The sequence below is a fragment of the Aulonocara sp. 'chitande type north' Nkhata Bay genome, linkage group LG2 (genome assembly GCF_057382095.1).
Source record: "Aulonocara sp. 'chitande type north' Nkhata Bay isolate Kocher_YH1m ecotype deep benthic linkage group LG2, A_spYH_male_GT1.1, whole genome shotgun sequence".
NCBI lineage: Eukaryota > Metazoa > Chordata > Actinopteri > Cichliformes > Cichlidae > Aulonocara > Aulonocara sp. 'chitande type north' Nkhata Bay.
Genome location: NC_141345.1, coordinates 31,464,090 through 31,480,795, shown reverse-complemented (window position 1 = coordinate 31,480,795; position 16,706 = coordinate 31,464,090). Strand labels below are relative to the sequence as shown.

The following is a 16,706-nucleotide window of genomic DNA, read 5'->3' as shown; positions in this document are numbered from 1 at the left end:
ATTTAAATAAAAATGGAAAAGGTATCTTTAAAAGAGTTTTTATGAATACAAATCTGGATACAATAATGAACTTAAGTAAAAATCTAACAAATGAGTACAGGCGTTATTGAAGATTTCCTATGTCTGTCCTTGTTTTAGCTGAGCTGAAACAGATGTTAGTGAAAGTTCCTCTACATCTCCATAGGAGGCATCAAGTACTTATTCCCTCTGGGTTTTAAGCAGCTTACCAAGCTAGTCCATCTTATAGTTAGAGAACCTCTCACTGATATGATGATGGCTCGAAAATGCTGTGTTTGTATTCATTAAGCTGCTACAAGTTCAGGCTGCTGGTGGACCTCCTGTGATGCACTTTTTTTCTTTCTCTCATAGTTTGTGTTTTGTCCTGTTTATTATTTTTAGCCACTTTATGCTCTTTACTGAGCCGTGTCCTGTTAGAGGTCTCTTCCGGTTAAAAGGGAATTCTTTCTTCCCTTTGTTATCAAGTGGTTGCTCGGGCAGTATCTAACATTTTAGAGCTTACAGTGGGGCAAAAAAGTATTTAGTCAGCCACCAATTGTGCAAGTTCCCCCACTTAAAATGATGACAGAGGTCAGTAATTTGCACCAGAGGTACACTTCAACTGTGAGAGACAGAATGTGAAAAAAAATCCATGAATTCACATGGTAGGATTTGTAAAGAATTTATTCGTAAATTAGGGTGGAAAATAAGTATTTGGTCACCTCAAACAAGGAAAATCTCTGGCTCTCACAGACCTGTAACGTCTTCTGTAAGAAGCTTTTCTGTCCCCCACTCGTTACCTGTATGAATGGCACCTTTTTGAACTCATCATCTGTATAAAAGACACCTGTCCACAGCCTCAAACAGTCAGACTCCAAACTCCGCCATGGCCAAGACCAAAGAGCTTTCGAAGGACACCAGGAAAAGTATTGTAGCCCTGCACCAGACTGGGAAGAGTGAATCGACAATAGGCAAGCAGCTTGGTGTGAAAAATTCAACTGTGGGAGCAATCATCAGAAAATGGAAGACATACAAGACCACTGATAATCTCCCTCGATCTGGGGCTCCACGCAAGATCTCATCCCGTGGGGTCAAAATGATCATGAGAATGGTGAGCAAAGATCCCAGAACCACACGGGGGGACCTGGTGAATGACCTGCAGAGAGCTGGGACCAAAGTAACAAAGGTCACCATCAGTAACACACTACAACGGCAGGGAATCAAATCCCGCAGTGCCAGACGTGTTCCGCTGCTGAAGCCAGTGCATGTCCAGGCCCGTCTGAAGTTTGCCAGAGAGCACATGGATGATACATGATCATGTGGTCAGATGAAACCAAAGTAGAACTTTTTGGTATAAACTCAACTCGTCGTGTTTGGAGGAAGAAGAATACTGAGTTGCATCCCAAGAACACCATACCTACTGTGAAGCATGGGGGTGGAAACATCATGCTATGGGGCTGTTTTTCTGCCAAGGGGACAGGACGACTGATCCGTGTTAAGGACAGAATGAATGGGGCCATGTATCGTGAGATTTTGAGCCAAAACCTCCTTCCATCAGTGAGAACTTTGAAGATGAAACGAGGCTGGGTCTCCCAACATGACAATGATCCAAAACACACCGCCCGGGCAACAAAGGAGTGGCTCCGTAAGAAGCATTTGAAAGTCCTGGAGTGGCCTAGCCAGTCTCCAGACCTCAACCCCATAGAAAATCTGTGGCGGGAGTTGAAAGTCCGTGTTGCTCGGCGACAGCCCCAAAACATCACTGCTCTCGAGAAGATCTGCATGGAGGAATGGGCCAAAATACCAGCTACTGTGTGTGCAAACCTGGTAAAGACCTATAGTAAACGTTTGACCTCTGTTATTGCCAACAAAGGTTATGTTACAAAGTATTGAGTTGTATTTTTGTTATTGACCAAATACTTATTTTCCACCCTGATTTACGAATAAATTCTTTACAAATCCTACCATGTGGATTCATGGATTTTTTTTTTTTCACATTCTGTCTCTCACAGTTGAAGTGTACCTGTGGTGCAAATTACTGACCTCTGTCATCATTTTAGGTGGGGGAACTTGCACAATCGGTGGCTGACTAAATACTTTTTTGCCCCACTGTATATGTTAAAATGTGAAGAGCCTTGAGATGGCTGTTGTTTGCACTGACACGTGGAAAGACAATGAACTGACAAATGAATAAGTTGAAAACCTGTCGTTTTCTTTATCTCACCTGTTGTACAGAAAGGAAGCCATTTGTCAATCTGCAGATTCCACATGCTGTCAGGGATCAGCTCACGAAACTGATGAATAGTCACCCAGAGTTCTCCGGATGTGCAGTCACCACAGCAGCATTCATTCTTCAGACTTGTAAGTGAGACCTCAAAGTAAGAACGATAGATGGTAACCAGTCTGTTAGTGGAAAAAAGATTTTAGAATGCTTGATTTAAATCTTCATCTTGAATATAGTGACAACAGTTTTGTTTTTAATTCCTTGCAGTGTAAATTAGTCCTATAAGCAACTGCTGTTATCTAATTTCTAAGATTATTGTACAACATTACTTTTAGTATAGTGTAGTTTTAAGTGCTGGATTTTGCACAAAAACAATTCATTGAAATACAATAGCTTTGATTTACTGTATAGCGTACAAATGTTAGAGCCAAAGACACTTCCTGACATCGTCCTAGAGAAAAAAGAACTTGACAGGTTAGACAAAAACTGTATTGACTGAAGAATCTGTACAGGGATGGGAGATAAAGCATGTAGTTTATTGTACGGAAATGTTTTGTTTGTTTGTTTTTCTTTAGTGGGAAGACAAATATTGTTCATTTAACTTTTGAACAGCTGTCAGCTGGTAGCATTTATCAGGTACTGATAAATTCTTAATTATCTCAAGCTCCTCAGACCGAGGTCTTTAAGAGCACGGAAGTTATCAAAATCATCCAGCTTGGAATTTCTTCTTTAAGATGACAGAGTAAAAGCCAAAATATATTTTGAAAGAATTCCAGTGTGTAAAGTAAGCAAAGAGACATCTTCTGTCAGAGTCCTTTGGAAACAGGTACTATATGCAGATAAGATACACAGAAAATAACAGCTGTATGCGTGAAGAAAAAAAAATGCAGTGTTTGCTTCAATTAATGCTGCTGTCTTTACTCTCCCCACCAAACTGGAATTTTCAGCTGATTGGTATAGGTCTGGTCATGTCATGTTATGCCTTAGTGCTGTGTGACAGCCAATGACTGTTTTTATAACACAGCAGTAACCCAAAGCATACCTCAAAATCCAGCTGAACTTTAACAATCAATAGGAAAGGAAAAACCTGCTCAGTGAGCTGTTTTTGGCAGGCCTGGAGTACTTTTTTAAAAATTTAATTCCTTATTTAATGGTGAGTCGCACAAAATTCTCTCATGGATAAAAAACTGTAGCTATAGATAGAACAACAATACTTTTGTTAAGGAAACTGAAACAGACATGAGTTATATAAATGTTATAGAATGATATGTTGAGTGGCTATCAGGTAAATATGTTGTATTTACCTCTCCTCACACTTTTGTCTTTCTCTAGCCAATGGATATGAAGTGGTTGCTCTTGGGACTGGTAATTTTAATACAAAAGAGAGTATCTCATCGAACGGGAGGATTGTGCATGATTCACACGCAGTTGTCACAGCAAGAAGATCTCTTATGAGGTTTGTTGCAACCATGACCCATATTTTTTTATGTGTCATGTCACGTTATAGCAAATGGTTTTCTCCACTTTATACCATGATGGAAAAATGAAAGCAGTATTTTTTTTCCCATGCAAATTTGAAACCTGATTTTTAAAATACCCATTAGTTATATGTTGTAATGTTATATTATATGCATTGCAATGTAATAAAATATAATATAATCACTAATTACTTGTGATATTATGTCGTGGCTGAGTGATGTCAACAATATCAATATCATAATTTGTAACATTTTCTCAACAGTGGTAATCGATTGTTTTACTCCAATAAATATTTTGCACACTGTTTATCTAAATCTAATATTTTACAGCTATAGACTCTGGTTAAAAATATTTTTCATTTACCTTGTGGTTTTTGTAGATATAAATAGACCTCTAACGGTAATTGTTTGTCTAATGGAACATACTAAACCAAAGATGATTCATTCTAACCTCAGTACAACACAGCAGTTTAAGTGGATACATGTACACTTAACTCTCGTGTTCTTAAAATGTCGTAATGTATAAAGCACTTTGAGGGCTCAGAGTAGAAAAGTGCTATATAAGAACCAGTCCATTTACCATTTTCCTATTTATCAATGATGGTTATTTAGACACAGATGCAAGTCAATAATACCAGAGCTAATCTCTTAGCTCACTTCACTTGTCTTTACCACTTTTTTGCTGTTTAATAAAAAACTAACTTTATTAAAAGAAATAAAAAGCCCAAAAGTGTGCTTTACACTAGCTTATACTGTTCAACCAGCAAATCCAGAGTATACTTTTGGTCCCCAACTTACAATGTGCGTGTAGATTGTAGATGATGTTCGTTAATACATCCATCCATACATCAGTCTTCTTCTAATTAGCTGAAGCCAGGTCACGGGCTGCAGCCTAAGCAGAGAAGCCCAGACCTCCTCCTCCACACCCACCTCCTCATTCTTGTCTGGGGTAACACCAAGCATTCCTTGGAGCCAATTTAACTTCTTCAACTGGCTCCTTTTGATGTGGAGGAGTAGCGGCTCTACTCTGAGCCCCTCCTGGATGGCTGAACTCCTCTCTCTAAGGGAGAGGCCAGTCACCCTTCGGAGAACGCTAATTTCCATGTCCTGGTCGCTAGTTTTGGACATCCACCCCTACAGCGCCTCCTGCAAGTGGTGGGCCTACAGGAGGGGGGCCCATGTCCCTTTTTCAGGCTGCACCCGACCCGGCCCCATGGTCTAAGGCCCGGCCACCAGTCGCTCACCCTCTGGCACCCTCCCCAGATCTGTAACCCTGAGTGAACTCTTCCCTGGGTCTTCTCCTCCTGGGGTTTTTTGAATCACTCTTTGTCTAATCCCTCACCCAGGATTTGCCATGGGAGACCCGCTGATAGGTAAGATAACATAGCCCCTGGGATCCCTGGGACTTTGCTCCACCACGATAAAGTAGCGATTCATGGAAGGTCATTAACCCTTTAAAGCCGGTCGGAGTGGGCACGCTCTGTTTTGCGTAACTAGTTTTAAAGCACTATAGAACCGGAACCACGTAAGCTAGCACAATAATTTTTTTTGCATATGAAACCGGAGGAGTTGTACTTACATCTTATGCCATCAGCTTGTCCTAAGTCACGGTTTCCTTCCACATGCAGCTTTGCAAAAATTGCATAAAAAGCACTTGCAGCAACAAGCTCCAGAAACAGGCTTTGCCGATCCGATCAGCTGTTCATAACACTTCCTATGTTGGAATAGACGTCAGGGCGAACTATCACATGGCCGCCACTACTTGCCCGAAACCGGAAGTGACGTCATTTTCGCAGAAAATTTTATTTTTTACCTTCGGGGCCTTATAAGCCTATACTGGTGTTTTTATAAGTCATGTTTGACTTCATGCTTTTCTGAATAGTTTCTGTGATGCTTAGAACTCAAATTGCACTGCTGGAAATAGTTTATTTTGGTGCACATGCTGGGGGTTTTTTTTTTGGTTTTTTTTTTGCAAATTTGCATTATAATATTTATTTTCATTTTTCCTGCAGTATATAAAAAATCGGTGTATCTCAAAAATAAAACTATGAAGACACTCAAAATAAATTTCCTCTTGTTGGAAACTATTTTGTGCTTACAGTTTTGAGGGATAAATCTTAAATTTCTCTAACTAGAAATATATGTAAAAAGACACAAAAAAACAAAACAATTTTCGATTTTTTTGTAGTGTATTGCACTTTTTTGTAATTTATGTAGTTGCTATGGACTTAATGCATACATATTATTAAAATGTGGGCTATAATGGTTGTATTGATGTATAGCAATTGAAATGCTCCCAGAAATGGGACTGCAGCATGTAAAATATAACGATAAGCTCTGGCAGACTTGGTTCTATGGTAGGTCTTAAAGGGTTAATCATGTTCATTAATACAATCAAATATAATCATTCCCTTTTTTAAGGTTTCATTTGTGTGTCCTGACCTACTTTGATATAGGCTGATTGCAAATGTTTTCAGTTAATATGTTTTGTCCACTAAAATTCTAGCAGACTTTTAATTTGAAATCGTTATCATGTCTGAATATATAGAGATTAATGACTATCATGTATAAAGAGCTTATGTGCAAATGTGTCTGACAATGGCTGGCTTTATTTCCTGTTTAAATGTTAAGAGATCTCTGAAAGCAATGTTTTGAGGTCTGCGGGCAAACATGTTGCTTGTGTATTTCTTTGTCTTTTGGAGACCTTAAAGTAAGCTAACTGCAGCAAACCTCACATTATGCTCAAATGGGTCAGTATAGTAGCTTTAACTTCAAGATTTAGTGATATTGCAGATTTTCACTTTTAAAAAATGTTACTACATAGATCTATGGTCACTTTGCACAGAATAAGTAATATCTCCTTGTTGGCAGGTTCCTGTACCGGCACCTGCTGATGTTTTTCAGCAAAAATGCAAATCTCACTCAGAAGTCAATCTTCCAGCAAAGCAGCAGCAGCAGCTTCCTCAGCCTGAAGAGTGGTATAACTCTTCACCTCTATGTCAACCAACTGCCAAAGGGTGCTGCGCAGATCCCTTCCAAACTGTAAGTGCTTATCAGCTTAACCCCACAGAAGTTCATTTCCTTTAACGCCTCTTCTCTCTCGCTTTTGAAAACAGGTGAACAAAAATATGTTACCTACATCTTAGCAGATTTTTTTTGCTTCTTACCCATCTTTGTAGTAATGACTGAAACACATAGCATGAACCTGAAATGGTTTACACAGGCTCTGGCATAATAATGACCTTTTTAATATTGGCTTACTCATCTCACTCAGTTTAGCAGTTTACTCATACTCAGTTTAATATAGGAAAAATACCAATACATAATTAACACTGTGTCAGGTGCAGTGCTTTTCCAGCCAGAGGCTGCAGTTATGTCATATTTGACCTGGTCCTGATAATAGCAGTGATTTAATGAACTGAAAGAGGAACATATACGGCCCAAGTCTAATGGCTGTATGGAAATCTCATACTAAAAGATTTGTTATACTTAGGAGGCAGAGTTTAGTTTTGAAACGTGACTAAAAAAATAAAGTTTATTATATATAACATTATTTTGATGATGTAGATAAGAATCTGTTCACATGAACCATTTCTGAAAACTCACAGGCAAGAACTTATTTTCATAAATCTTAGATCAGAAGTGTCCAACTCCAGGCCTTAGGGACTGGTGTTCTGCGGATTTTAGATATTATGCTGGGTCAACACACCTGAATCAATGATTATTTCATTACCAGGCCCCTGGAGAACTTCAAGACATGTTGAGGAGGTAATTTAGCCATTTAAATCAGCTGTGTTGGATCAAGGACACATTTTAAAAACTCCAGGACACCCTCTCTTGAGGCCTAGAGTTGGACACCTCTGTCTTAAATGGTTATAGAGTAATAATACATTTTGATCAGTCCACAGGTGAAAATTATTTTAAGAGGTAAAAAAAAAAAAAAAACCCAATCACGTCACATCAATCAAGTTTTTGCTCTTGTCACCCCACATTTATTGCTTCTTGATGTATTACTATTTGTTTTTGTTTAATGTGGATGAATGGAGACAAATGTTAGTGGGTAGTGCGCTCGCTGTTAACATATCCCCACTGATTGTACTCCCCTACTATCCTATTGTGCTTTTTCATAAATGTATGTGGTTCTGGGTTGTTAAACTCCCCGAATACCAGAATCTTTATGCACATGCACCATCCCGGTAAACTGTCAGAAAACAAGACTTGGATCTATTTCTTCAACAGTGCTGAGCAGAAAATGCTAAAAAAAAAAAAAGGCATGAACTTTAATAGTTGACTGAGTGTTTCTAGTTAAAGCACATTAACATGTATCTGTATGAGGTTGGATGATGATCAAATCCCAGTTTTTTATCAATTTGTGCTATTGACAGTGCAGTTGGCAGCAGATTGATGCAGCAAAAGCAGTACAGCTCTGAGACATGTATGCTTAGCTCAAAGTCTAACACACATTTTCCACTAAAATACCTGAAACTCACTTCGTGTTACCACATTTGATTGAACCTCCCACATATTTATGCCTCTCCACCCACCAAAACGCAAAACAAAGATGAGCAAAGCAAATTTCGGGGGTGCTTTTCATTATGGTAACATGTCTGCTCACTTTCCTCACTCACTCTAATTCTTGCTTCTTAGTTTACACTGGCAAAATTATAAAAGAGAGAAATGTGAAGCTGACATACCTTGATATCATACCATATACTGATAAATCAGTTTTAAACAATCCAGTCTTTAAGTGATGACGTGATGAATCCTGCTTCCGTGCCCAAACTACTCCACGTTTAATAAGGCTTTTGTGTTTTTTACGTTTTCATGCTTTGTATCTTGTTCTTTTTGATCTCAACAAGCCCCTAAAAACAGTCACCGATCACTGTCGGCCTCTCTGTTTTTATTACCGCTAATCATTTTAAAGCTCACTTTTTAAAACCTTACGCTGTAACTACAGACCAGCCCATGCAGCAGTATATTAATAACTAACCTTGTATTATGGATGGATTATCTCAGTTGTTCTCCCGACTGAAGTTCGGTCTGTTCGGTGTGGTCAGCATCCTGCCATGTGACTGCATTTGTCCCGAACCTTCAGCAACCATCACGTTAACTTTTATGGAGTGGAAAAAATTTGGCATTCATCCTTCAGCTTCACTGTTTATATTATGCTAACATAGCTGTGTCGCTAGCGATCACGTAGCACATCATTATATAACCCTACAAACGTCACTGCTGTCTACTTTCCTGTCTTCATTTATGTCGGAAATGATAGCAGAGCTGTACATCTTAATTTGATTCGGAAATCCCTCAGTGAGAACATGGTATATTATATTTAGATGGAATCTAGCAAGCTAACGTCCTGCTAACTTCTAACTCCGTTAAATTTCATAAATTTGGTTTTCATGGATGCCTGGATGTTAAATGTAATTGTTACACCTGGTAGAGCAGCAACGCTGATCATTTTATTACAGATGAAAGGATTTAGACAGTTTTTAACTCTGATGCCGCAGTGATCGTGTGACTTAGGGACCTGCAGCGAAGTTTGGGCCCACACAGGGCTAATGACGTCAGACTTAAAGACTGGATATTAGTTACTTGTGAGATAAACGGATGTCATTAAGTCACAAGAGAGGACACTAGGAAGCATAGGTTAGCATAACAAAAGGCACCCAAGATAATACCAGAGTGTGTGAGTGCAGCTTGCATTGGTTTTTGGAATGCGGCTGAAACGTGGTCCATGAAGAACCTGATGTCAGCTATCTGTGAGTGATGTTGGTAAAGAGTTAAATTAATTAGAACTTCAGTTTAAACAGTTCGGGTTATAGAAGTTAGAGATATATCTTTCAAGATGTTATTCAAAATAATATCTCTAAAGATATTATTCAAGGTCAGAAATATTTTTCTCACCTTTCTGCTTAATTTGCAGGCGCCTGAACCCACTCTCCATGTCAGCATGGCAAGTTAACAACGAGATCAGCCTACACCTGTCTGTGGAGGGCAAGGTGTTGTTTAATTTCTTTTATCTGCTGAACACCTAAATGATTCACCTGTACCTGTGTTGATGCATAAGTATAAAGGTGTACTTTCTTTTAAAGGTGTTCTCGGTTTTCTCATCACTCCTTGATCAATCTAACTCCAAAGTTGTCAGCATGTCCACAACAGACAAGATCACTCAGTGGCAGGTCCTTGGATACCAGGGAGCCTTGCTTAGCCACTTTATCGAGCCCATCTATGTCCACAGCATCCTCATAGGCAAGTAATAAAATCAGTCATGCTCCTTAAGGGTAGTTGGGAATCACCCTGTATTTGTTACCTTTTCCAAAATATGAGGAGGTAGCAAATGAGAGACCCTGTTTTTTTTGTTTTGTTTTTTCTTATTTTTATTTATTTATTTTTTATCATTATGCAAAAGTGCATCACCACCAAGTCCAAATACACCAGTAGAATCACTCCACGTTGGCACTGGGTTAGACAGTGTGGGTGAATGCTAGACGTCTTCATTTGTGCCGTTAATAGTGATATGAACACAGTTCTTGTGCTTTTGTCATTTCACAAAGTTTTTACAAAGCACTAGTCTCTCACACAGTCCCAATTTAAAATGGAATAGAGCAAGCATCTTAAAGATTCATTTCATTTCAGGGCTGGGAGGACTCTATTAGGGTGTACTTCACATCATAAAAAGATAGGACAAATTGTTTTTCCAAGACAGATCTTAGTGTAGTACCTGCTGTCATTTAAAAGTACAGTGGAACCCCGACTTACGAAATTAATTCGTTCCTGAGGGTCTTTCGTAAGTCGAAAATTTTCCTAAGTCGAAGCACCCATTGCGCGTTTTGAGTGAGGCGATGCTGAACGATAGGCTAATTGCTAACTAGAACAACAATACGTCGTTCAAGTGGAACAGCGAAGCTCAAGTACAGAAGCCAAGGGGTTGTCACACGATTCAGAAGGCATTGTGGGCATTGTAGGCTCAGCCAATCAGAGCCAGCGGATTTCGTTACTCTGGCATTTTGCCGTAACACAGGCAGAAATATTGCCATTCAGTGCCTTCGTAGCTTGAATTTTTCGTGAAACCGGGTATTCGTAAGTCGGGGTTCCACTGTATGTGGCAAAGAAACAAACTGATGGCTCTACATTTCATACTCATACAATTCCTTCTGTAACTTTGTGTAACCCTACATAAGATCAATGTATGCACCTGCTTTTAGGCAGGTGAAAAACAGTTGACAAATTCCCCAAGTTGTCCTTTTGACAATGTATCACTATGTCACAGTAGTGTATCCTCAAGTTTCCAAGTTATTTTTACAAAGGTAAAGTAATAATTTTCTTCCTTCCTCTCCTTTTTCATAATCATAATGACTTTGACCACATTGATTCAGTCTGTAAGGGATGGGGAAACTCCAGAATGAGTTATACTCTATATTTGCAGCAAACAAAGTCAAACACCTTCACAATTGCAGATTGCAGCAAGATTAGTCATAAAAAAATGATACCACTAACTGAAGGAAACTACATATGATTCTGTGTCTTGTAACTTTAAATCAACCTTGCAGGTGACTCTGACTGTAGTGAAATTCGTGGCATGGAGATGTCTGTCAGCCAGCGTGTAGAGGGCATCACCTCCAAGCTGCCCATGTTCTATTGCATGATGAGGCCTCACATTAGCCTGGTGCCATCTGCGGCTTCCAGTCATGCAGGCGGTAACCAGCTGACCTACGGTATCAACTGGAGCGAGGGAGACAGCTCCCTGGAGGTTGTGGATGGTCTGGAGGGCAAGACCATAGAGGAGTAAGAATCACTGTATAGGAAGTTGGGAGAATTGAGGGGTTTTGGGGTTTGATACTTATTTTTATATGCTTTATTTTAGTTATACTTTTAAAATGAAGCATCTTAAAATAATACGCTACCAGTGAAAAGTTTGGACACACCTTCTCATTTAATGGTTTTTCTCTATTTATGCTACTTTCTAGATTGTAGATATAGACATCAAATATATAAAACAAGATATATGGAATTGTGTAGCAAAGAAAGAAATCATGAATAACTCTGAGTATATGTGATATTTTAGATTACTGAAAGTAGCCACCCTTTGCTTTGTTGACAGTGCTGCAAACCCTTGGCCTGTTAGTGAGCTTCATGATGTGGTCACCTGAAATAGTTTTCGCTTCGGAAGTTTTCCTTGCCAGGATTAATTTGTGTAATTTCTTGCCGTCTTAATGGGTTTGGGACCATCAGTTGTGTTGGGCAGAAGTCAGGTTGGTACAAAGTGAACAGCCCTATTTGATAACTGTTATAATTTCATATTATGGCAAGAACCAATCAGCTAAATACGCATTTGATTTACAGGTACAACATATTTATGACCACAATTTGAGCCCATACAATCCATCATTACTTTAAGAACTGAAGGTTAGTCAGTCTGGAAAATTGCAAAAACTTTGAATGTGTCCCCAAGTGCAGCTGCAAAAACCATCAAGTGCTATGATGAAACTAGCTAACATGAGGACTGTCCCAGGAAAGGAAGACCAAGAGTCACCTCTGCTGCTGTGGATAAATTCATCCGCGTCACCAGCCTCAGAAACCACAGCACCTCAGATGAGAGCCCAGATAAATGCCAGTAGCAGACACATCTCTACATCAACTGTTCAGAGGAGACTGCACGAATCAGGTCTTTGTAGTAAAAATGCTGCTAAGAAACCATTACTAAGAAAAAGTAATAACAGATATGTTTGGGCCAAGAAACGCATGGACCAGTGAAATCTGTGCTTTGGTCTGATGAGCCCAAATTTGAGATCTTTGGGTCCAACCGCTGTGTCTTTGTGCGACGCAGAAAAGGTGAACGGATGGTTTCCAAATGCATGGTTCCCACTGCGGAGCATGCTGGAACAGGTGTCAATGTGTGGGGGTGCTTTGCTAGTGACACTGTTGGGGATTTATTCAAAATTGAAGTCACACTAGTTGTACCATAATTTATTTTTCAACAGGAAAATGACTCCAAACACACCGCCAGGCTGTGTAAGAGCTATTTGACCAAGAAGGAGAGTGATGGAGTGCTGCACCAGATGGCCTGGCCTCCATAGTCACCTGACCTAAACTCAATCGAGATGGTTTGGCATCAGATGGACCACAGAGTGAAGGCAAAAATGCCCAACAAGTTCTTGTGACCTCTGGGAACTCCTTCAAGACTATTGAAAAGCCATTTTAGTTGACTACCTCATGAAGCTCATCAAGAGAATGCCAAGAGTGTGCAAAGCAGTAATCAAAGCAAAGGATGGCTATTTTGAAGAATCTAAAATATAAAACATGTTTTGAGTCTACATGTGTTTTGTGGACTTGGAGAAGGCATTCGACAGTGTCCCTCAGGTGGTCCTGTGGGGGGTGCTCCGGGAGTATGGGGTGTCATTGCTACGGGCCATTCAGTCCTTATACGACCATTACAAGAGCTTGTTCTGCATAGCCGGCAATAAGTTGGACTCATTCCTGGTGGGTGATGGGCTCCGCCAGGGCTGCCCTTTGTCAATGATTCTGTTCATAATTTTTATGGACAGAATTTCTAGGCGTAGCCAAGTGGCGGAAGGCTTTCACTTTGGTGGTCTCAGGATCTCATCTCTGCTTTTCACAGATGATGTGGTCCTGTTGGCTTCATCAGGTGATGGCCTCCAGTTCGCCTTGGAACGCTTCGCAGCTGAGTGTGAAGCAGTGGGAATGAGAATCACCACCTCCAAATCTGAGGCCACGGTCCTCAGCCGGAAAAAGGTGGAGTGCCCACTCCGGGTCAGGGACGAGACTGCCCCAAATGGAGGAGTTTAAGTACCTCGGGGTCTTGTTCACGAGTGATGGGAAAAGGGAGCGGGAGATCGACAGATGGATTGGTGCAGTGGCTGCATTGATGCGGCGCTATACCGGTCTGTTGTGGTGAAGAGAGAGCTGAGCGTAAAAGCAAAGCTCTCAATTTACCGGTCGATCTACGCCTCTACCCTCACCTATGGTCATGAGCTGTGGGTAGTGACCGAAAGAACGACATCGCGACTACAAGCGGCGGAAATGGGTTTCCTCCCAAGGATGGCTGGCCTCTCCCTTAGAGATAGGGTGAGAACCCAGTCCTTGGAAATGCCTGCACTTTCTATCACCTCGGAGTACTACACACCACAGGAAATGGTGGGCTTTAAAAAGACAAATCATAGAGTGAAGAAGACCTGGAAGAAGGAGAAGAAATCCATTGCAGATGACTTTCACCTCAATGACACCTGCAGCTCTGACTTTGGCTCCAGGACACGTGGCCGAGGCCTCAAACAGGAGAATGATGAAGACCAAGAAGTAAAGAAGGAGGAGAAGGTGGTGACGCATGAAATCCACCTGCTGTCTGGCGACATCAGGATGACAGAAATGGACATAAGCGACAATGAGGAATTTACCCCTCCTGAGCATGCTGTAATTGAGGAGGATGAGGCAGAGCAGGAACTGCAGAAGCAGAGGAAGCTGAAGCAAATGCAGCTCCTGAAAGACTCTGGGGAGAAAGTGGCAGAGCAGGTTAAGAACCTTGTTAAAAATTACAACGAAGACCATCCTGACAAGAGGAACAACTTTTTTTTTTTTTTAATGCTACCTCAGAGTTTTGCAGAATCCTGGGTGATATCCCAACATGCGGACTGTCAGGCAACAGAGGACCAGGAAGACATTATGGACTTTGAACAGGAGGAGGAAAAAGATGATGCTGGAGGTTAAGACTCTTGATATGGATGAGAATGTTGGATGGAGTTAACCTGGATCACGAGCAAAATCAACCAGATTTTGCCACAGCCTGTGCCACCATTTTGGACGAGGAGCCCATCGTCAACTCTGGCCTCGTTGCTGCACTGTTGCTGTGCAAAAATAAGGGTTTGTTGGACACTCAAGTGCAGAAAGTAGCACGTGTCAAAGCACCAAAGGGTGCCCTGCCCAATGGTGACTAGTGCATTGAGGACAAGATGGGCTTTGATGACAAGTACAGCCGCAGAGAAGAATACAGAGGTTTCATGCAAGACTTTAAGGAGGATGGCTGCAAGCCTGACGTCAAGATTGAGTACGTGGAGGAGTCTGGGCGGAAACTCACTCCAAAAGAAGCTTTTAGGCAGCTCTCCATCTATTCAACGGAAAGGGGTCTGGAAAAATGAAGACCGAGAGGAGGATGAAAAAGCTGGAGGTAGAGGCGTTGCTGAAGAAGATGAGCAGCAGCGATACCCCTCTGGGAACTGTGGCTTTACTGCAGGAGAGGCAAAAATCCCAGAAAACACCATCTATTGTGCTTGGAAACAGTATGAATGCAAACACAATTACTAAATAAGCATGAGGGGAGAAGTGTATTATAATTGTGTATAATTAACGTAGAAACATTCATGTGCATAGATAAAATACACCACACATATACACATCTTTTAATTAATGTCTATGATTTAATGTCCTAGTTTTTTGAAGCTGCAATGTTGTGTTTTTAATTGTTCAATAAAATCAGTACAATTCAGAAGGGGAAAAAAAAGAGAGAGAGGGTGATTCGGCCATTTGGGAGGGGCTCAGAGTAAAGCCATTGCTCCGCCACATCGAAAGGAGCCAGTTGAGGTGGTTTGGGCATCTGACAAGGATGCCCCCTGGGCGAGGTTTTCTGGGCATGTCCCACCGGGAGGAGGCCCCAGGGCAGACCCAGGACACGCCGGAGAGATTATATCTCTCGGCTGGCCTGGGAACACTTTGGTGTTCCCCCAGATAAGCTGGAGGAGGTGGCTGGGGAGAGGGAGGTCTGGGCTTCTCTGCTTGGCCTGCTGCCCCTGAGACCCGGCCCCGGATAAGCAGAAGAAAATGGATGGATGGATGTTTTGAGTTATTTTATGCTTTTTTTGTTTTACATAATTCCATGTGTTCATATGTAGTTTTAATGCCTTCAGTGAGAATCTACAATGTAAATAGTCATGAAAATAAAGAAAAACCATTAAATGAGAATGTGTGTCCAAACCTTTGACTGGTGGTGTATACCCTAAATAATATACGAGAAATGACTAATTGAAAGATCAGATTATTGTAAGGTTTTTACTAGACCACTTGGAAATGTAATTAACATGTTACCAGATATATTGAGAACTATAGGCAGTATCCTTTTTTGACTCAACTCGGGCTGTATTAGAACATCATAACTAGAGTTTCAGACTCATTTATTTATTTGGTGTTTAGCTCTCCCTTTAAGAGTGGATCTGCCCTAGCAAGCCGTCTGTGCAAAGCAGCGATGATGCACCGCTTCAGGTTGGTGGCCAAAGAGGCTCAGAGGACGGACCTGCTGGCCACAAGTACCTACAGAGAAGCCAAGGTAAACTCAGCACCTTCTTCTGTGTAATCTGAAACTTTATTTTAGCAATGTAAACTGCTGTACACTGATCCAATAGAAAGCAAATGCTGTTAAACACGTTAAAATAACCACCACACAAGCTTATTGTATTTTCTGCTTTTTTAAATGACCGTTTCCTGACTTGCTGATTTGTTGTTTTAAAAAGAACCCCAAGCTGTTATTCATACTATATATTTTTTGGGTCACTGAAGATGATGGCAAAGCCATACCAGGAAGCCAAGAATGTGCTGCGGGCGTACCTGTTGCAGAAGGGCTTTGGTTCCTGGCAAGACAAGGTTTTGGTTAGTGATAACTTCAGCATGTGAATAATGTTACAACATTAAAGAAGAATGTTGATCAATAATCAGTTGTGTTCAAAACGTTCAGCCTACTTTTCATTTGCACCACTTGCTGCATGTTGGTTTCAGAATTTGTTTTTTCAAAATACGTTTAAAGATTTGTAGAAAATAATTTGAAAGCACCCAACATAGAATATTGCACCACAACTGGTCTTTAGTTTTGCTTCTTTCAGTTAATACATGTACTGTATATTAAGTACATTCTTTCTTTATTAACATTTTCACTGGTTCATATACTGTATCTTTTGTGATGGAAATGGCCATAGAGCTTAGGACAGAAAAAAATAAAAGTATGT

At 40.7% G+C, this 16,706-nt stretch overlaps 1 protein-coding gene and 1 pseudogene across 1 annotated transcript in view; both read left to right on the top strand.

Annotated features, from left to right (window-relative positions):
• adad1 (adenosine deaminase domain containing 1 (testis-specific)) overlaps positions 1 to 16,706 on the top strand; it is a 21,729-nt gene extending 5,023 nt beyond the window's left edge. The window contains exons 6-13 of the mRNA XM_086259079.1: positions 2,233 to 2,358; positions 3,554 to 3,677; positions 6,571 to 6,741; positions 9,626 to 9,701; positions 9,795 to 9,951; positions 11,253 to 11,487; positions 15,901 to 16,033; positions 16,264 to 16,706. Of these exons, the coding sequence (XP_086115205.1) occupies positions 2,233 to 2,358; positions 3,554 to 3,677; positions 6,571 to 6,741; positions 9,626 to 9,701; positions 9,795 to 9,951; positions 11,253 to 11,487; positions 15,901 to 16,033; positions 16,264 to 16,377 (1,136 nt within the window). The 3' untranslated portion in view covers positions 16,378 to 16,706. The remainder of the gene's footprint in view (positions 1 to 2,232; positions 2,359 to 3,553; positions 3,678 to 6,570; positions 6,742 to 9,625; positions 9,702 to 9,794; positions 9,952 to 11,252; positions 11,488 to 15,900; positions 16,034 to 16,263) is intronic.
• Positions 13,744 to 15,022, top strand: LOC147338193 (U4/U6.U5 tri-snRNP-associated protein 1 pseudogene; annotated as a pseudogene).